The sequence below is a fragment of the Alexandromys fortis genome, unplaced genomic scaffold (genome assembly GCF_014885135.2).
Source record: "Alexandromys fortis isolate MF-2015 unplaced genomic scaffold, M_Fortis_MF-2015_v1.1 scaffold_117, whole genome shotgun sequence".
NCBI lineage: Eukaryota > Metazoa > Chordata > Mammalia > Rodentia > Cricetidae > Alexandromys > Alexandromys fortis.
The window spans coordinates 298,310-320,937 of NW_026068015.1; the positions used below are offsets into that span (position 1 = coordinate 298,310).

At 38.5% G+C, this 22,628-nt stretch overlaps 1 protein-coding gene across 2 annotated transcripts in view; it reads right to left on the reverse strand.

Moving 5' to 3' along the window:
• Window positions 1-1,067: 1,067 nt before the first annotated feature.
• The window catches only part of Snca (synuclein alpha), a 96,328-nt gene continuing 74,767 nt past the window's right edge, over window positions 1,068-22,628 (reverse strand). For both annotated transcript variants that reach the window (XM_050162336.1, XM_050162335.1), the window contains exons 5-6: window positions 2,544-2,627; window positions 1,068-1,532 (exon numbers count right to left, since the gene is read on the reverse strand). In XM_050162336.1, coding sequence (XP_050018293.1) covers window positions 1,500-1,532; window positions 2,544-2,627 — 117 coding nt within the window. In that variant the 3' untranslated portion in view covers window positions 1,068-1,499. The remainder of the gene's footprint in view (window positions 1,533-2,543; window positions 2,628-22,628) is intronic.

Consider the following 22,628-nt stretch of genomic DNA (forward strand, 5'->3'; position numbering starts at 1 on the left):
TATTCTTCCTTCACCCCACACTGCTCTTTGTCACTGATATCAATTTGATTTTTTTTCTGTTATTTATGACCATTTACTTTTTTTTAAAGGAAGATGGTGTTTTTGGTAGATTTAAAAGATAGCTCAAACAACATATAGGGCATCTTAATAAGAAATCATTCCCCAGCTTCAAGGAAGCTTAAGGATAAGAAAATTGTCACTTCTCTCCCGTGTCGGAGCACACATGCCACTGAACACATTGTAGTTGTGTGTTCTCAACTGTGGTGCTGTCTTTATGGTCTCTACTTCCCCTTCCTTTCCTGTCAGTCCCCATGCATCAAAGTACTCATTATCATACATAAACCACAATACTCTTTACTGAAATTTTACCGCCTACAAATGGCTTTCACCATGGCTATGCTTTTTTCCTCCTTAATAACTAGAAAGATGGATTAAATAAGTTTTCAATAATTGTCAAGTTTTTTTTCTACACTCATGGGAAATTAATTAATCTTCTTGAAGGAAAGCTTTTCCTAAAAAAAAAAAATTCTCAAGCCTCTGTATTTACAAAACAACATTTCTTTTTGTTCCATTTTGCTTTTGTCTTCCCATAACTGCTGAGGTATCATATATGCCAATCTGCTAACTGAGGCCTTTTTGGTATGGGTATGCAAGAAATTCCACGTTCAGTGGTTTCAGGGGTGGGAATTTGATATTCTAATGTGTCTTATGAGTATGTAAAGGGGAGGTTGTCACTGTCACTCACATTTTTTAGTGTCACTGAACTGTTTCTCAGTGCAGCCAGCACTCAGAGCAGCAGCATTAATCAGACCCGGCTCTGGGCAGCTACACTGGGGAACTAAAGGTCGCGTTTAAGACTTTAAATTCAGGTTCTTTGTGTCAGTTGTCATTTCCAGTTTTATGTCCCTGATAAGCACGATTTCATTACTAAAGCAACATGGAAAAGAGTCGTTTTGCAATGAGATGATATTTTATTTTATTTCACCATTTATGTACAAACACAAGTTAATAAAACACATCACAAAACTGTAAAATTCATAATTAATATTTATAGGTGCATAGTTTCATGCTCACGTATTTTAAAATATATTATTAACAAATTTCACAATACATCATTCTTAGACAGAAAGAATCATTAAGGACACCTAAAACTCTTATAAGATAGCAAGTCACAACTTCTCAAGAACAGCAACAAAAATAGTGAAGGTTTAGAAATAAGTGGTAGTCACTTAGGTGTTTTAATTTTCTTCTAACATTTTAGGTTTGAAGCCACGAGATCCACAGCACACAGGACCCTGCTACCATGTATTCACTGTAGTGAGAGGGAAGCACCGGGATGCTGAGGGGCAGGTACAGGACGTCAATCACTGCGGATGGAAGACTTTGAAACACACTGTACAGCTTTGAGAAAACGTCATGAATGGGCACATTGGAACTGAGCACTTGTACGCCATGGGACAGTGGCCGGAGATCTCAGGACACTGGGACTCAAGGCCCTCTTAGGCTTCGGGCTCATAGTCTTGGTACCCTTCCTATCATCAGAGAGAAAGAGAGAATGACTTGTCTGTGAAAGTCACAGCTATCAAGAGTCTACTTCACAAGAGAGAAGGGCCCACCTCCCACCAGATAAAACCCTCAGAACAGTGTTTGGAACGTCTCTGTCACACACATTTATTTGTTTGTTCATACCTGTCATCTATAAGTTATGGGAGTTGTCAGGGTTAGCTTATTAGGCCTAATTCCAGGTCTGTTATTTGATTTGTGGTCTCTTCCGACAGTGTGAATTACCTAGCCTTCTGGATTTGTTTCCTTAATTGAGAACTGCAAGCTGTGAGCACCAAAATCATCTGCATGGAACTTCTTCCTGAGCTCAGAGACTCTTGTTCTCAGAGGTGGTAATGCTTAGAGACAAAGTGCATTTCTTTCTCCCATTAGGAAACGCCACTTCATGGCCAGCTTTAATGATTTCTGTACCTTCTTATAAAACCTAAGCCTCCAGGCCAAATGTGGATAAACACTCACAACAACAGTAGGCATAACTAGCTAGATTAAGTACCCTTCCTCAAGAATAATTCCAATTACATCAAGATTCTGCTGTTAAACGAAACATCTTCAAACACCTGTTTTTTGTTTTGTTTTGTCTTGTTTTAAACAAATATAAACTTAACTGACAAAGTTATCTTGGTGCTCTATAGTTTTTCCATAACCTTTATTATGTCTTCCATTTTAATCTGTAATATTTCTGTTTTCTAAGCACGATTAATAACTGTACATTCACTGTTCCTCAGATACTTCCATGAGCCTTTGTTTCTGGTAGTCTCTTGTGCTAGAATATTCTAGTCTCATTTTGATCTATCTTATCTCCCATGCTCTCCCACACAGATCAAAATCAGTTCCTCTGAAATCTTTTCTTGATTGAACTTCCCAGACCCGAATATGGGGGAGATCTGATAGCCATTGGGTTTTGGTGATACCAAATTTGGTATGACCTAAATTAAACATCTCAACTACTTTTCTTAGTTTTCTGTATATAGACCATTTACCTCTGAAGGCATTTCATAAGCCTCACTGCTAGGATCCACAGGCATGTCTTCCAGAATTCCTTCTTGTGGGTACCCTTCTTCACCCTACAGTCAAAGAGAGAAGTGCAAAACACAATGACAAATCATTCTAATTATTGAAACATAGTTTGAATAAAATTATATTGGACACATTTATGAGATGTTCAATGGAGTATTGTCAGAGTTTCACACTTTGGTACTACCTATGGAATTCTAATGGTACTACACCTATGGAAAAACTGTTCAAACATGGGTTACCAATCTGAAGAGTACCAGGTTCTTACCCAAGTGACTAGGAAGTTGCCAAAGCTAAAGTCCATAAATTCTCTCCATAAGAGCAATGTGATAGTAACACAGTGGTTTATAATCAATGGATAATGATGAGAAAAAATAATCATAATATATTAAAAATTATTATAAAACCATATGTTAATTTTCTAATAATGAGAACTTGGCTATGGTGTAACGTTTATCAGAACAGCATTTTTGAACAGAACCCATTAGTATTTGAATGCAAAAGTTGAAAAGCTCCAAAACAGTAAAATAAATATATATATAGACAAATTATTATTTATTTTCCCCTAAGTTTTCTGAGGCTAAGTATATATTGCTTATAATTTACTTAAAAATTATTTTTATTTTATTTTATGTGTATCGGTGTTTACCCTGCATGCATTTCTGTTCACTGTGTGCATGCCTGGTACTCATAGAGACAAGAAGAGAGCATCATATTCTTTGGAACTGGAGCTATACAGACAGCTGTGATCCTTCATATGGGTGCTAGGACGGGAGCCTCTGGAAGAACCTGTGTTTTAACTACTGAGCCATATCTCCAGCCCTAATAATTCATTTTTAAATGCTGGCAAGGAAATAAGTTCTCTTCTAAAACACAAAGTCTGAAATTATTCATAATTGTAGTTATAAAACCAAAGACATGATTGAAACAATTTTTCAGATTATCTCTCTATAAATGCAGACACCCTAACACTCAGCCTGTCACAATGCAACTTATTTGTATTCTCCATCAAAAATCTTTTGTTCCTTCCCATTTTTTCAAGCAAAGCAATTATTAAATTATAGAGTTCAGTAAAATTCAACAAGTAAAAATGCAACAGGAGTCTAAATGGGCTCACTTGAAGATGTCAAAGGATGTTCAGTTTACGTGGACTATATTGTTGTGTAAATGTTAACTCCCCCTGCTTTTGTCATAGACATGACAAAGCCAATATGGGAGGGAAGAGACAATGGTTGACAGTGAAGCAACATCAGACTCTGAAGGTCATGCTTTTGGCAGTTGGAGAGAATAGCTTATAGATCATCCTTTCCTGCTTCATGGACATCACCAATCTCCATTTAAAAATCCAGAGTGTCCAATTTGTTTATAAGTTAAATAAAATGCAAACCATTCCCAAAACACCTCACTTCAAAATGTGAAGTGTTTCACAATACAAAATACTGTGATATAAAAATCCAAGTTTTTGTTGTTCAGCACCAGGATTTGGTCATAAGACGCACATTACAATTCTAGACACACTAGATTATCAATATTTTGTGACCCTGGACATGTTTCCCATACTACTCCTCAGCATCAACTAGTTTTAGTAAGAGAAGAAAGCAGAGAGATCTTTTTACTTGTATACAACTCAAAGAAGCAACTAATACCATCGACTCCTCTGATTGATATGCTAATGCTTTTTAGAGACAGTCAATATAAAGGAAATATGATGAACCACCAGATCTGTGCATTTATAATGTAATCTGTGAGCTTATGTTATAAACTGGATGAGACAAATGGCAGGCCAATCTTGGGGACTGCTGACTGTCATAAAAGAAGTGATCCTACATGGGTAAGAGAAGAGGGAGGGTATCATTGGATGTGACTGTCCCCATCTATGAAGGGGTAATTGTTTTCACTTTGAAGTTCAGCCAGGAAACAACTGGATGTTGCTCGTCATGTACTACAATAAATTAAAACCCATCCTTGTTAATTTTAAATATAATATCAACCAAATTGTAAATGAATAATAATGAGTTATATTTGAAAAATATAGTTTATATGTTTCTGAGTATAATTTTTCTTTTGTACTAAAGATTGATTGAGTAAAATTCAAAGGTAATACCATATTTCACAAATTCATGAATAGTTATCATTATCACAGATTATTTTATTTTTTAAGAAATTCAAAAAATGTTTGTAGGCAAGGGTTTCAGAAATCATCAAGGAACCATAATTTCTATAATAAAAGTAAAGTCACAGACATGTTTCCATAGTTTATCTGTGAATATGCTTAAGGGAGTATTATATCTTTTTATGGTATAAATATATGCCCTCCGCAAAGAACAAAACAAAGTATTTGTTTAAATAAAAAGCAAGAATGTCTTTATAAAACACTCTGATAGCCGGGCGGTGGTGGCGCACACCTTTAATCCCAGCACTAAGGAGGCAGAGGCAGGCGGATCTCTGTGAGTTCGAGACCAGCCTGGTCTACAAGAGCTAGTTCCAGGACAGGCTCCAAAACCACAGAGAAACCCTGTCTCGAAAAACCAAAAAATAAATAAATAAATAAATAAATAAATAAATAAATAAATAAAAATAAAACACTCTGATGGATCACCTGAATGTGTTAAACAACAGCCAAAGGGCAAAGATAGAGCAAGGTATTGGTACAGATGAAGTGGTCATGCAAAAGACATTCTAATGTCAGCCATTGTTACTGCAGCCATTGTCAAAATCTTGGGACAAGGCTATTTTATATTGTGCCTCCTTTTTTCAGAGAGATCTATGCTGCAGTACCAACTGGATCCTCACACATAGCTTGTATCCTATCTGAACCTCTAATGAATGACACACTTGCTTCCTGGCCCTTAATGTCTATCTTGCATCCATTTTGACCCTTAATACTCATCCTGCATTTTACGCTGCCTTAAATGCACAGCTTTCCTCCCACCTGGACCTCCATGCCTAGGTTGTATTCTATCTGGCCCTTACTGCATAGCTTGAATCCTCTTGGCCCTTAATAAATGCTTCAAACATGCCTGGCCGCCAGTGTGTGGCTTGCAACCTACCTGATCCTCATGTATATCTTACATATTCCTAGTTTCTAGTATATTTCTTTTGTCCTTCCTGGTATTCCTATACATAGCTTCCATCCCACCTGGCCCTCATGCCCCAATGCATTGCCTGTACTCTGTCTCCCCATGTATAGCTTGCATCCTACCTGGTTCCTATGTACAGCTTACATCTTACTTCCTCTTAGCTTCAGAAGATTCTGAATAGGCCAATTCTTGGTAGCAAAGTAACAACATAGAAAACATGGATTATGCACAGAAGCAAGAAGTTAAGACCAGAACTGACAAGGATTTCCAACTGATCTTGAAAATTACTGACCACCGTAAGCAATCATTTGTAACTTATACAGTGACATTTAGTATAAGAACAGAACAATATACTTTCTACCAGTCTGTCAGTGTGAATATTATAAAATAAAAGATGTTCTGACTTCGAAGTTTATGGAGGGTAATGAACAGTTGTGGTTTCTGAAAGAATGCACAGAGAGTGTACATACATACATACATACATACATACATACATACATACATACATTCAACAATACATAGTGATATTTTCTTTTCTTTTGAGACAAGGTTTCTCTGTGGTTTTGGAGCCTGTCCTGGAACTAGCTCTTGTAGACCAGGCTGGTCTCGAACTCACAGAGATCCGCCTGCCTCTGCTTCCCAAGTGCTGGGATTAAAGGCATGCGCCACCACCGCCTGGCGTACATAGTGATATTTTCAATAGTAAGGGTTAATCAATTATCTATCATCTATATTTATAGCACTAAAAGTGGCAGATTTGGCCCCACTGCTTTTAGACTAAGATAGGTTTTGGATATAACCACTATTTTATTATAATGCCAGGCAATGTTAATCAGCCCCATGAATAAAGGAAGCAGCATATTTGCTCAATAGGGCATATCATAAAGATGAGAAAATGACAGTCATCAGACAAAGGAAAAAATTTAAAGAAATAAATTTGACATTATAGGGTAAAGGTTAATAAGCACATATACTAGTTTGTTAAATGTTTCTAATATGAAATATAACCAGAACTCTGTTTCAGATGAAAATAGCATAGATATATACATGACTGAGCAAAATTTCTCTCAGAAGCCATGGGCTATTAACCCAAACATCAAATGCCAAGGGGAGATGTTTTCTTATGAGTTGTTGATCACAGAGACCCCATAAATTCAAACAATACCAGCTCTTTCTACTCTTCTTTGCTGTCTGCCACAAGTAGGTAATACTCTATTCCTAAATACACTACACACCTTGGATGCAGTATTGGGGGAAGTCAAACTGGATCTGAGCTGGAAGACTCCTCCCTGTTGGCTAGCTTTCATGGTCTTAGAAGGTGCTATGCAGATGCTGGAAGTAAAAGGACATCAATGTTTTTTTTTTTTTTTTCTTATTCTATGATCTATGAGTCCAACCTTCCAAGCACAATAGTGGCACTGCTGGTCTGGAGGTAACCCATTGCTCTCTGGTTGAATTAGAGTCTTACTCCAAATGAAAGAATGCATGTCTAGTATTATAAACATGACAAAAAATTAAAATCTTGACAGGAGATATCATAGCTCCTTGGGAAATACTGAATAGTGTTGTTTAGCAAATTGACCTATTATCAAGTTGCCTCTAAATATTTATATTTATGCTCTTAAACAAATGCTACTTTCAGTCTTAATCAGAGAAGCTTCTTTGTCCAGTGAACAGAGGTGAATGTAGAGAAGCATGGCTATAAATGGCACTGTGTATTGGTGATCAACCTACAATAATATATTTATACCGTCCACTTTAAAGATCAGTGGACATTGAAGAAGTGTTGATAGAAAGAACCAGAAGAAAAAGCAAAGGGCAGTGACGTGCTATTTCCTTGGCAAAACAAAGGAATTTAAATCATGAACTCATAGCAGCTGCAGGTGCCTGCTCTGAATATGCATAGAAATGAGCCTGTCAACAGTAAGGCTAGCTACAAGAAGGGCTCAGATAACCCTACCTCTCACTGAGGAACTATGTACTAATTACTTTTGGGAAAGGGTAAATTGCTTCCTTCAGTTTTATACCCACTAATGATTCCACTATATACTAATGGACAGTTCCATTACAGGCCTGAATGTTCACATAAACAGGCCTGATTAAATCAACTGAGCTTAAAACAAAACCTAAATGCCTTGTTGAGAGAGGGGCTCATGACCATGGTAGGAGTAAGGTCTTAACCAGGATGAGAGGGAAATAAGAGACTGTTAGAGAAAGAGTAATTAGGAGGGGTGTGTGTGTGTGTGTGTGTGTGTGTGTGTGTGTGTAAAACAGTCAAATTTAATTGAAAAATATGTATATAACATATATTCCACTTCTTACATAGGGAAGCCCATATACATATAAATTAAAAAGTAAATTTTGCTAAGACAAATAGCCATGTTTTCTTATTTTTCCAATTTATTTTTTATTTCATTTTACACAGCAATCACAGTTTTCCCTCCCCTCTCTCCTCCAACCACCTCTTGCTTCCTCCCTACCTCCCATTTACTTCTCCCAACAGGTAAAGTCTCTGATGGGGAGTCAACATAGAACCATGTATTTTATGTACACAGTAAAAAGTGAAGTTGCAAGAACGAAAAACTTGTTCAAAAATAAGTATAAGGTATATTACATGTATTCAGCTATTTTTTTGATGTCAGTTTTGCCATGGCATAGGTGTTTACCATGATCAACAGTTTAGAACTTGGAAGGCCTTTGTTTAATATGAAAAGAGCATGAGACTAGGAGGAAATGGCTCAATGAGTAAATTTCCTTTCTAAGCATGAAAATCTGGGTTGAGTAGCTTGTGCTTGTAATCTCTGGGTAGGGTACATGGGAGCTCAGTGGTGGGCCTGAGGTGAGGCTGTGAGAAGCTGATCTCTGGAGCTCGCTGAGCAGTCCACCTAATCTACTCAGTGAGTTCCGAGTCTCTGCCAGGGCTTTGTCTTCCTGGCACCTGAAAAACAACACCCTTGGGTTGTCTTTTAACTCAGAGAAAAACTTCTATCCACATGCATGCATCCTATATTAATAAACACATAAAATGCAACTATAGAGTTCAGTGGTTGAACTTTTTCCCTGACTTTGATATCTACTACTATTAAATTTAATGAAAACACAAGTATAGCCTGATTTTAACAAGAACAACAAATGGTAAAACACAAAGCTGACTGAAGATATGTGGTTCCTGATTCATCTGAAAGGCTAATTTACTAACATAGTGACTAATCTGCCCTCACTTATTACATTTAACCAGATTTTCTCAATGAAATCTCAGTCAATTGCTATGCCATCAACTACATGTGTCATGTGGAAATAGCAAAGTTGGGGAGCACTGGTAAGCCATGCAGCAAACGCACTGTCCTGAGCTCACACCTACAAAAATGGTTTTGAGATTATGAATGTAAATTTATCAATTTGAGGGACATTCGTGGAGATTCTAATCCTCCATAGAGACAATATGTACTCTTGTTCTCATTGAACATGGGCATGTTCTATATTGGAAGGCCAATAGCTCATTTCTCATTTTCTTGTCTTCTTCCCTTTAGTCTCAGCAATCCTCTCAGACAGGAAGTATGGAGAAAAGATGAACATCTGCTTATCTCATTGTTTTAAAAGGTTTGGGAGCAGAGGAAAAAAAAAAACAAGATAATATAGTAAATACACTTGAGGAATCTTTGTAAATGCTTTTTATCAATTATTGAAAACCAGTTGCATAAAACACTTGACACACTAAGTAGGTATCTGTGTAAAAGCTTTTTTAAGTAGGGTTTCCAGGAGGTAGGCAACTGCTATCTTAATCCACATTTTCTTCGGTAAGCGGTGTAGGGCATGCCATATTGAGTGCACAACCATGTCATTAGCTGACTCAGCTAATGAGACTGCACAGCATGGGAACAGCTGCCAGCTTTCATTTCTGCTATTAGAATGCAACCTGCTTGAAAATCTTAACACACAATGGAATCCCGAGAACAAACTGTACTTTTTCATGTTTGGGGACTGTTGAGGCAAAGTATTATTCTATATATTTAAATATTTACTTGAGATTTGTACTATTCATTTAAATTTATATGGATTGGACTCATAACAATAAACCCCTGGTTAGGGCAGGCATAAGACATCATCAGAGTTCGTGTAGGCTGAGTCGAGGCTGAGCTGAGGCAGACTGGCTGTGCAGTGCACTCAGAATCAGCTAGCCACATTCTCTTTGCAAGTGTACTGGTCTTCAAAAGCAGGTCCTAAAATCTACAACTGAATAATAAAGTAGACTTTGCTGCAATTATGAAACAGGATCACTGTTTTTATTTTAGGTGACCTTGGAGAATGCTGAAGATCTTAGATGAAAAAATAGGAAACATTAAGACTTGAACAAGCCAAGGCAGAGGTGTTTGCTTTAACCAAACAAATAACAGACATTCTATCTATCTTACAGATAGATAGATAGATAGATAGATAGATAGATAGATAGATAGATAGATAGATAGATAGATAGAATAGATATCTGTGACTGGCAGGAAACTCTTCTGGCAAAACAAGCTGCAAAGGATGGACAGGAGTTATGGGGTTCTGAAGCAGACCATGGAAGCTCAGACATCAGCAAGAATAAAATCAAGAAACCTCAAATAACATAACAAGGCTGTGTCTTCCTTATCAAGCTGTAGCAGGAATTTTAGCAGAAACCAAGGGAAGTCTAACAAGCCTAAGGTCTAGAAAGATAAGTTCCTCACTGGGCCCCTGCCTCTCAGACTGACTGTGCTATTCAGTGTCTTCACCGGACCAGAGAAACGAAGGAGCTAGTTCCTCACCAATCATAACAATCTACTTCAAAAGGACTTGAAACTTCTCCCATAATTAAATATTGTCACATGGTAGCAATCACTACTCTCTCCTTCCCTGTTTTTATTTTTGTTTATTTGTTTTGTTTTTATTTTAATTTAGACTTGTTTTGTAAATATCTAACCATGTCTGAACAGATTAGTGTTAAAAAGGAACTTTTTAACCAGTACATGCCAGGAATGTGGGGTGTCTGTGAAAGAAGCAATTCAAGGGAGAAAGGACTTCTTTTGTCTCACAGTTCTGAGAAGATGGAGTCCATTGTGGTGAGGAAGTCAGGAGCTATGTCCACAAGGTTGGGAGTGTGGGTTTGCTTGCTTAAGTCTTGGCAGACTGGGAAGCAATAACTCAGGCTAGACTCCGAGCCAGCCTATAATCATAAATACTGTCCCTGTGACCCTGCATTTTGTCATCTAAACCACATGCCCAAAAGGTTTCATGCTTTTCCCAACAGTAACACCATCTGGAGACCAAAGGGTCAAGCAAACAAGGAAACATTTAGTATCCAAACCATAGCAGAAAGAAACGGAGGGCAGAAAGAAATAAGAAGAAAGGGGAAAGGAGGAATGGTGCTAATAATTGGTGAATTAGAATAGGATATTATCTCCAGTTTTGTGAATACTTGATGTTCTTATTACAATGACTACTAAAGGACTTTTTGGAATATAAATATAAAAGATTTGATCAAATAAATACTAAACATTTTTCAAAAAGACTAAAAGAAAGTTGATGGGTACATCTTAGGCAGTAAGTGTAGCACCTGTAATACCAGCGCTTGGAGAATAAAAACAGAATTTCCAAGGATTTCAGCCAAGTCTGGGCAACAGAGTAAGTTCCATATATATAGTGAGACTCGATTGCTCACAAAAATAACAAATTAATATATTTAATTAAATACGGAAAGAAAAATAATTGAAAAAATGTTACTAAAATGTTTTCTTGTCCATCTTACTTATTAATGAGCAACAGTATAAAACAGACTTTCCTTGGTGCTTCACCAGGGTCTTGACATATTCCAAAGACCTTAAAAATATTGCATCCTTGTTCTAAGGCTCACCCTCTTAATTAATATGCTGTATTTTTATGAAGTCTCTTGTAAATAAAATCTTCACAATAAAACATTAAGCCAGTCTCCATGAACAAGGGATAATTAATTTCTGAAAAGGTAAAACATTTTATTAAATACCTTAACTATCTCTGGTATTAATTAAAGCTTGTTACTATCTGTCACAGGAATAATAGTCTCAGACGACTGTAAAGAAATTGAGTGTGTGTGTGTGTGTGTGTGTGTGTGTGTGTGTTTGATGTTTTGCCAAGAACAAAATCGGATAGCTTAGCTTTTTTTTAATATTTATTTATTGGTCTAGAGGACAGTGAACAGGTTTCTTCTAATGAAGAACCCTACTCAGGCAACATTATTCTCTGAATCTGTGGTAAGCTATTTTGTCAGAGGTCCTGACACTACAAACTTCCAGACTAGTTTGAATTATAGTCATTGAGTGGCTTCCTACTCCCATGCTGACAAGGAACAAAGCTTGGCTGAGCCCTGAAGATGCTAATCTCTCTTAAGCCCCTACATTCTGTCCACTTTGATTATTACAATCGGGTATAGCGACCTTCAGTAAGCCCACTGGGCAGATGCCACATTTGGTCATCATGTTTAGTTGGCTTATTTATTCACATAGGATCTGAAGACAAAGGAAAGATTAGCTCCTCATCACAACTGTTGTTTTTCCTTTCCTTATAATAAGGCACTAAGTGTTTCTTTGTAGTCTCTTAATTACTTTTAAAGAATCCATTATTTCTAGTTTACTTACATTATTAAACTCTCAATAAGTCAATCCACTGTTCTTGGATCTATCTTAATTTGTTTTTTTGAAATCACCTTTTATTGACTATGCAACAGGAACTCACAGTTTCCCACAGACAGAGAGTGTCTTTTGTGAGGACAATGTACAAATCTCCAAGATTATGCATAGCTGCAGCAGGCACTCTTGTGGGGTGATAGTGCTGTTCTTTGACCCCTTGACCCTAGGCTTGCCCTCACTTTCGGGTCATGACAGCCAGCTACCAGCACCCTTGCTCCTGCCGGCTTTGGCTCCACTAGTGGTAATCCCTAGCTACACCTGGATTCAAGATAGGAAGCCCCGAGCAGCAACAGCACATGTTCCAAACTAGCCTCACATTTTATAGTCTTGAAAGGGTTGCAAGCTGGTGGAGGAGATGCCACCTTGAGCCCTCGGCTGCTGGTGTCAGGATATGGGAAGGATGAACCTGGGACTCTGCCTCCAGTCTGGTATTTAGCTTCCGAACACACCCAAGCTTAAGCCACTGAGTAGAGGGTGTCGGGAGGGAGAGGGGGCGCCCCCACCCCGTTTGGAGTCTGGGATCAGGCCCCCAGACAGAGGGGGTCTAAAAAAGTTGGCCCAGAGCTACAGTCGGAGGATGATGCCCACTGCCAGGCCAAATGCGGCCACCTTGTACAAGGTAAAGTCATCATGAGTTTGTGTTCCACCTGGTCCCTTAGATCCAGCCTCCCAAAGGCCAGCAGGCAAAGATTCGGGTGGGAACATGCTGGCCTTCTCACAGGCTTGGCTGAGGGCAGGATTTTATTTAAAATTGGGCCGCTCCATAGTGATTGGCCCATCAGCGATTCTTCCTTTCCTCACAAGCATCACCAATCTGCCAGGTTTTTAAGCAGAAAGGGCGGGGTTCCCTAGGGTTGAGCAGGATGGTGAGTATCAGTGACTCAGACCTCCCTCCCTGGTCACCAGGGATAAACACGCACACACTGAGTAGGGAGTCTGTCAAAGCAGGATCTCTTTAATTGTATTAGGCAGAAATTTATATAGGCTGAGATAGGAGGTGGGAAGTCTGGGATGGGCCGAGGCAGAGCAAGGAACAAGGGCCAATAATAACCTGCCACATTAGTGGTGGCTGGGCAGAGGCAGGACGAGGTCAGGTTGTGCTGAGTCACTTCCTATGTGGAAGTTATAGCCAGAGACAGGTCTCCAAACTACAGCAAGCTCAGGAAGCTTCACTAGGCTTCATGTCCAGGCCTCATGAGGCCCAACACACATATATCATTAATGAATACTCATTATTTTTAAATTATCAAGTTATACCTATTTTTTTCTCTTAGACTAGACTAAAGTTTTTTTTAAGCAAACTTTATTTTAATAATAGAAACTTTTTGTCTATTTTCATCACTTGCATTTGAGTCTCTAAGCAACATCAGTCTTTTACAAACTGGCACATGGGCCCTGAGCTATCCTCACCTCTTAGCTGCCCAGGAATATGGATCCAGACTATAGTAAGAAATGCTGAAGTCCTGCACATGGGTAAGAAGCACTCAATGAAAGACCAACAAAACAACAGTTGAGAGCACAGAGGTCTCAGCATCCTTCACACAGGCTGACTCATAGCAGCAGGAGCAGGGCTTACAAGGGACCACTGAGAAGGTGGGACACATCTGCAGCCTCAGTACTAGAGGATAAGCAGGATCCCGTTAATTCATATGATGCTGCTAAGGAAGTAAGCATCTCTTGTGGAAAGCAGGATAAGAACTCTAAGAAAAGCTTGACCTTTTCTTTGGTTCCCTGGGTTCAACCTCATAGATGCCCTAGTGTGCTGCCTATGAAACTTTCACAACTGAGACATAAGCAAAGACAGCTGAGATCTTAGAGCAGAAACAATAATTATTACACAATGTTACTGGCTATGATGGTGATTGGCACGCTCACTAGTCTCTAAAAACATGACCTATCTTGTGTTTAAGATGTTATACAACTTCTGTAACTGTAGACTTAATGTTACTTTATTGAAGAACTGGACAAATCATAGAGACTTTGTTGATGTGGGACTCCCCTCTGTATGCTGTGATTCCCAGTAAAGAATAAAGAAATCTAGCTTTAGCCTATGACAAGGCAGAACTTAGCTAGGTAGGGAAAAACTAAACTGAATGCTGGGAGAAAGAAGGTGGAGTCAAAAAGAAGCCATGGAGCCACACCACCGGAGACAGACATGCTGAAATTTTGCTGGTAGGCCACAATCTCGTGGTGATGCACAGATTAATGGAGATGGATTAAATTAAGATGTAAAGGTTAGCAAATATGAAGATAGATCTAATGGGGCCAATCAGTGATTTAAATAATATAGTTTCTGTGTAATGATTTTAGTAGTCTGGGTAGTGAGGAAGTGAACAAGCAGCCTCCTTCCAACACTTTATGATATTTGTATGTATTAGTAAAGGCTTCATATTTTTTAATATATTGAAGTAGAAAATGTTATTTTTCTATAGTCTAATTCAGTGATAGGATCTATGATTTATACCACTAAAACTGAAATGTTCCTGCAAATATAAACCTATCAGGCTCTTCAGAAGAAAGAGGATTAACTATAGAAATATTCTCATATACCTTGAATGATGCCAATAATTGCAGAATATATACTGATATATGGTTTCACCTCAAATCATTTAAAATTTAGAAAAATAAAAGATATGTAAAGGTTGATAAAACAGTAGTCTGTAAACATGATTTAGGACAGTTATAGGTAAAAATAAGATGTTTAAAATGAGGAGCAATTACTCCCAAAAACACTAATATTGTATCTGAATATTTTGGTTGATGCCTGGAAAAACAGAGTTTGGAAAAAATATCATGAACAAAACATGGTAGTAGGAAAGTTATTCTGTCCACGTGGAAAATTGCAATTGAAGACAGATAGGCACCCTTAATACTTGCCAACAGGGTTTGCATATTGACTAACCACTGCGCTTTGAGTGGAGGCTATAAGGGTAAAATTTGTTCCAGTAAATATACCTTGCCTGTGAGCTGCAGAATGGTTGCATAATATGAAGATCATGTGAGCTGGCAGCAAAACCCCCAGAAGAGATGTTGGGAAGCTTGGGTATTGACAGTGAAAATATAATAGCTGTGATCTTTCAAAGTTAGCAATGATTGCTTAAAAGCTATCGATAGTCTCAAGTTTTTCCTACTTGCAATTTAATATATTTGTCAATATCAATATTATAGATACTGAAAAAAATACAAAATAGTTTTGAGCCTGAGATAAGTGACCTCATTGTTTGTGAAGGCAACATTAGCCAGGGCATGGTCCTTCTTTCACAGACTTCCCAAAGCCTCAGGAAACTTCCCAGTTCCCACAGGAAGAGAAACCAACACTCAATAACTGGCTTTATAATAGAAGAGAACTCCAGAGCTCAGGGAGGTGGCACTCTTTATATAAATGGGAATTGACTACAACACACCTTTTCATTAAGGATGCTCACTCACATCTGCCTTTCTCCTCAGGAGAAGAAACCCTTTCCATCTTCCAAGGCTGAACATTTTCCTAATATCCCCATAAAGGGAGACGTGCAGTTGCTGTTTTTTTACTCTTAGCTCTTTTACACTTTTGCTTCTATGCTGTTTGGGGGGCCTGCCACCTGGATCCCAGATAAATACACTAGAGGCTTATTCTTTTCTAGGAATGCCCAGCCTTAGCTTCATTTGTTTCTAGCCAGCTTTTCTTAAATCATTTCACCTATCTTTTGTCTCTGGGCTTTTATCTTTCTCTATTTCTGTATACTTTTATTTACTTCTTACCCCATGGCTTGCTGCCTTGTCCCAGATGACTTGATCACATAAAATGAATCTATAATGTTCTATGGGGCAAGCGTGAAAATCACAGCAATGATCTTAGTCAAGAGACAGCTTGATATAATGGAGTGCTACTGGTTAATAAGTGAGATCGCTTCATTGTTCTCATAGACTGTGGTCTGACAGAGTACCTCATAGGCTGCATAGCATCAGCATACCTACAAAATGGGGGTTTCCAAAACGTCAATGGGAGACCGATTGGGGAAACTTAGAATTTCCCTTTTATTTTTCTCATAGTCAAGCAAAATATGTACTGGATGAGTCAGCGAACTGCTGCAACTAGCTGACATATCTTATTTTTTTTTTTTGTCACATACAGAGAACAGCCATTTTTAAAAAGTATTTAAAATGAAGCCAGGCGGTGGTGGCGCACGCCTTTAATCCCAGCACTCGGGAGGCAGAGGCAGGCGGATCTCTGTGAGTTCGAGACCAGCCTGGTCTACAGAGCTAGTTCCAGGACAGGCTCCAAAGCCACAGAGAAACCCTGTCTCAAAAAAACAAAAAAAAAAAAAAGTATTTACAATGAACCTTCTCATGTATTGCTCCCAAATCTCTGTATCGCTATCAGTTCACCTGCTTTGCACGGTGAGTGCTGTTCTTGTCTCAGGCTCTCTCATTAAGTGTCTTCTACCTCTGGGAGAAAGGGTGACTAACCTTGCTCAGTGAACACACACTAATGAAGAGAAGAAAGCACCCACAAGAAAGGTCTAGCCAAGCCAGGATAACACAGAACATGAAGAGAGTGCTAGTTACACAGCACATACACACCGTCCGACTTGTAATCTACTGCATATCTGTCACAGAAGGAACATAAGGAGCTTTGAAAACACAGCACAGCCTGTGGTTACAGTTAACACTATGACTACTCAATATAAAGCCAAATGCTCCTTCTTGCTTGAAGGACACAGAGGATATCTAGATTAGAGAACAAACCCGATTTCTAAGGTGATCTTACACACTCATCTTGAGGCACATGGAGAAAGCGTTTATAATTTTTTGGAAACAATGCCATAATTCAAGTCAGACAGGGTTACTAAGGAAGGGTTTTTTTTTTTTTTTTTAAAAAAAAAAAAGATTTAGAAATAAAAGCATATACCTTTAGGTGGTTTTAAAGTGACTAAATGTATGAAGTCCAGAAAGTCATCTGAAGGCCACAGATTCTATTTCTTTTTAAACTGCAGAGATGCAAAACTAAAATTTATTTCGACTACCAATTATGAATTTCAGTCAAAGGGAAATTTAGCTAATGGGTATTTGAATAGAATAGCTCAGAAAGATGTTTCTAACATTGTCCATCACTGAAGCATTAAAAAATCTTGTCCTTAGGAATGCAGCATGTTAGGAGTCAACACACTGCTGTCTGATGTCAACTTTTCCAAACAGTTCTCAACTTACTGCACTGGGCATCTTAGTTTTCTTCCCCACATTATTCATTTCTACATGAGCACTTTATTTTTAATTGATCCTCTAATTTCCAGCACTTTAAGAGCAATTTTAATTTTGTTTTGAAATCTCCCCCACAGAGACTTCAGTAGTGTTTGAGTTTCTGACACGCAGCAGAGTTTGTCAAGTACAAACACCAACACAAATGAAAAGATTTTAACAATAGAAGGCCTAAATCAACATAGAAGGTCAAGTTTTTCAGGATGTCTCATGTCTTCAAGTTCTCCCTCCTGTCATTATCTGAAGCTTTGGGTGGATAATTAGTGGGGGACTCTGCAGTTCTCCCTTCTCTCTGAATAGGTCACCACATTAATGAAGAGACTTTCACTGGGGACAGGTTGCTGCTCTGCATTTTAAAGTATTTTATTTTTAGTCTTTTATTTCCAACAGAGGTGGAAAAACCATTAAGAAAAAAAAAAGGCTGCTTCTCAGCTAAGTTTCTCACACAGAGCTTTAAAGAAAAGGCAGGTGGTGAGGAAGGAAACAGAAGAATCTTCCAAAATGAGCCTTTACAATTGAACTTTTACACATTTTAAAAAGGAGATCAGTTTGAAATTCACACGACTTTTGTGGCTTCTAATACACTTTTCGGGCTTATTCATTTGAATTAGCATGGACATGTGAACCAGGGGCTGGCTGTCATCAAGAGGCTAAAGGTGTCTTCACGCTACATCACCACCATCAGGTGTGAAAACACATTGGGACCGCGAGGAAGCTGAGAATTGAAAGGACCAGCAGGAGACAGTTCTTCCTGTACCCAAGAGCTTCTCTAGGGCTGATGTGGTGATGGGAAAAGGCAATTAAAACATGTTTTCCATAGACATTTTTCCCCAAGGCTGCCTGTGTTACTGTAACACCATAAGCAAAACACGCCAACTGAGGGATAAATCTGAGCTCACTTTTGTCACCAATCGTCCTAACTACCTGTGCTAAGGCTGGCAGACACGACCCTAGAAAAGAAGGTGTGTGAGAGGAGTAGCCTGATGGTGTTCCCTCTCCTTAGGTGTGCAGGTGGTAACCAACAGCCAGCCTCGGTGGTCTGCGATTAGCTCTTCCCTGTGTGCTCCCTGGAGTACCGCCTACATATCCCACCACTCTGAAGAGCTCTGGTATAGGTTAAAAGCCTTTAGGCCTACAGGATGGTGAATATCTAAAAGCAAGGGCATGACATCCTCCCATCTGTACCTTTTATAGTTCTTTCCTCAATGCCAAGTAAAACCTGCAAACTGAAAATGAGGAGCACAAGTATGTGAAGGAATTTAACTGTTTCCAAATGGCGAACTCTCAGTGTTTTGTGGCTGAAATTTAAACCCAAATAAAAAAGGAATTACTGTCCTTAGGAGGTAGGACTTTTTATATCAAAGGGCAAATATGCATGCTGTTTGATGTTGACCTTTCATTTATTGTGTTTTCTTTTGTATTTTGAGATTATAATATAATTTGACCATTTCCCCTTCCCTTTCTCCCTATAAGCTCTCCCATATGCCCCTATTTGCTCTCTTTCAAATTCATGACATCGTTTTAAGTAAGGGCTGTTTATATGCATGTTTGTACACATATTCTTAAATATAACTTTCTTAGTCTATATAGCATTATATATTTTTTTCAGGGCTGTCTGGTATTAGTCAATTGGTATATGCTTCTCTTGAGAAGACCATTTCTTATACTATGAGAATTTCTTAGTTGCCTGTACTTATTTGCAAAGGTAGGTTTGAGATCTCATGGGCTTTTGTTTCTCTCCACTTAATCATATATCTTGTCCTTGTTGAGCTCATGTTTAGGCAGTCATGTTGGTGAGACTTTGTGAATATAGCTTCTGACATTACTAGGAGACAAAGTTTCTCAAAATTACGGAAAGATGATTTACATGGACAAGGCTTAAATCATCAGTATCTTAACAATAAATGAAGCTGTAAGTCAGAGCACTTATGTTGCCATGCTTTTGTAGATTTGTTCCTTGTCAGGTGCACACTAGCAACTTTATGTCTGTCTTAGTATGTCTGCTCCAGGTTCAGGCATACGCCACAGACGGTTAACCCGGAGCTCCCAGTTACAGCAGAGGAGATTGGAACTGTGACTGAGTCTCGAGCTACCAGGCCTCGGTGCCTCTCAGAGCACACTCACATGTGACTTCATATTTAGGAAGTGAACATATCAGCATGGCTGAAACCACTTACCTGTCTTTACCTTGTGGTCTGAAATCCCAAGAAAATGGGAAAATCCTTGTACTTTCAAAATAATTGAAAGTGTCATTGAGTTCATTCACAGTATGCCTGATGCACTTCCCAGTGTGACAGGGAGAGTGTAATGGGTAGCTGGGAACATTATATTGATTTGTACACAAATGTATGTGCACAAATTATATATATTCCATTTATTCTTCAGTCTGAAGTTCTCTCTGGATTTAACTTTAAATGTTGCCACTTTTCTCAAAGACAAATACATCCTCTTAGAAACCTCTATTAAATATTTAGGAAGAGAAAAACAGACTGAACACATGATTTGTTGTAATACTGGCACTTTCACATTGCTTCTGTAGAGTAACACCTCTTCCACAGTGGTCCAAATGGGCAACTCTATCCAAATTATATACGGTTACAATGTAGGTAGGTAAGCAGCACATTTAGACCACACTAGTGGTGGGTATGCTATCTGAGAGGCAGGTCTGGGGCCCTGAGTGTTTCTTTATTTTTCTCATTCTCTTAGTGTTCATTTTCATGAGAAAATAGAGATTAGAACTAAAGAGCGGCAGCATGTCCTCCATTTTCCTTTTTTTTTTATTTTGTCTGTTTATTTCTGTGTGTGAACATGCACATGCATTTTGGGGAAAGTCATAGGGCAGCCTTGAGTGTCACTTCTCAGGATTTATCCAACTTGTTTCTCTTTTTAGCCAAAGACTGTCTGAGGAGGCTAAGCTGGCTGACCAGGGATCCACAAGATTCTACTTCTCTGTGCTTCACACTGGGGCTCAAACTGAGGTCCTTTGTGTTGTGAGGGGAAAGAATTTTACTGACTGAGCTATTTCTCTCATCCTGATACATGTCTGTTAAGTGAAATTTCTTTTTCTCTTATGCCTGTATTTGACTTTGTTAGTAACTATTTGACAAGTGCCCTGATACCTCACAGTCACATAAATGACTGGTAACACTCTGCAGTAGAAAAAATAGGCTCACCCCCTGGTAATGGTGATGCTAATCATCTCTGCCCATTGGTCAACTAATTTCACATCCTACGATGCATTGCTTTGATTGCTCACCAGCCCACTAAACAGTTGGGCATCCTCTTTGACATGCGTTGGTTTTGCTTCTATGTAGGAATAATATTCTATAGCTCTGTAAAAATGATTCATCAGCTCTAGTGAGAGCAACCGCTGAACAAAGCTGAAGTATGGTGAAATAATTTTCTTCTTTTAGTCTTAATAATCTGTGCGATTTAAAGTGTTTTAGCCTCAGAAAATGACTTCTTAGTCTCTATAGACTGTGTAAGTACTGTAATGTCACCTAAGAAGGTAAGAAAAGCTCCACAGACTACGAATGCTGGAGAAGGCTGTTTTCCAGGTCTACAACTGTGCTCTCTATAATTGTTCCTGATGCTAAGCCTGGGCGGATGGTTTATTGTACACTCCCATGAGACATCACTGTAAGACGATTTTAGAAGTTGCATTGTCTCTCTCGTTTCATTTTGTATTTGAACATATTATATCCTTTGAGGATTGCAGAATAAACACATAATTTCCTCCAAGAATCTTCTCTAAACAATACAGGTAAGTGTGCCAAGAGAAGAAACAAGAAGAAACAGCTGGTCCTCTGGTCAAATGGTCTCAGAGTATACAAGGCACGAGTTCTCCAGCTGAAAGAGAATCCAGCTGCATGGAACCCCTGGAGAGGCAAAGCTTTTCATAAGAAGCATCTTTCTGTTCTGCTCCAAGGACAAAGGAACTCCCCAGACAATACCTTTACTCCTTCCCCAGTCTTATCTACACATAGACCCAAAGAGATCAATTAACACTTGTTCCCGGAAGAAACACAGACAGTAGCATCAGTATCACAATATTCCTTTGTGAATTAGTTTGAAACTTGTGGAGAGGAAGAGAAATGTTTTGAGGGAGGCAGAACTAAAACAAACCCCTTGGCCTCACTGCTTAAAGGAAACCTGTGGTAAAAATAAAGCAAAAGCCTGGGGTATTGAGTGTGGACTGTAATTATAGATCCGGTCTTCTGAGAGGATTACATAAAATGAATGAATCCTCTGAAGCCCAGTGTGCTTGGAGAACTCTGTAAGAAGGAGGTCAGGAGGAGATACAGCTAGCGGACAGGAATGCTATGGGTGGAAAGACAGAATAGGGTCCAAGTGTATACAAACTTGCATACTACTGGAGAAAATGGAGCTTCTTTTTGTACACCAAAATACAGCATGTCCTCAACAATTTAAAAAGTTTCCTGGCTCTTTCAAAATTTCAATAAAGCAAATGCTTTGAGAATTTGGGTGATTTGAGGCCTACCTCAGTTGGGGAAATTCCAAGTTCATTTTTTTTAATACAATGTTTAAGTTAGTATGTGAAATGATTGATTTTCTTATATTATTTTCATGTGTGGATATCACTGTGCTTGATTATATTCACCCTTATAGCCTTCCCTTGGCTATCTTCCTTATGCTGGTGTCTGTCTTCTTCCTACATATTCTATGTCACAGTTAGAGTATAATATATTTGAATCTAGACTATGTATATGAGAGAAAACAGGAGATATTTGTCTTTCTTTCACTATTGCTGTCTCAGTACCTTTCTTCCTCCTATTGGCTCCTTTCCTTCCAAGCTTAGATAATGGAATAAGCCTGGATGTCCATCAACCAGAGAATGGATGAAAATAAGGGGATGCATAATATACATGTGCTTCTGAGTGATGGTTTGGAATCCATCAACTAACTAGTTACAGCCTTTCTATTCATAAAATCACTTGAAAGTACTTAGGACTACTGTGAATAATTTCTTCTTTCAGAATCCCAAGAAAGTAAAGAGGAAAGAAGTAGAAACCATTTTTAACAATGACCC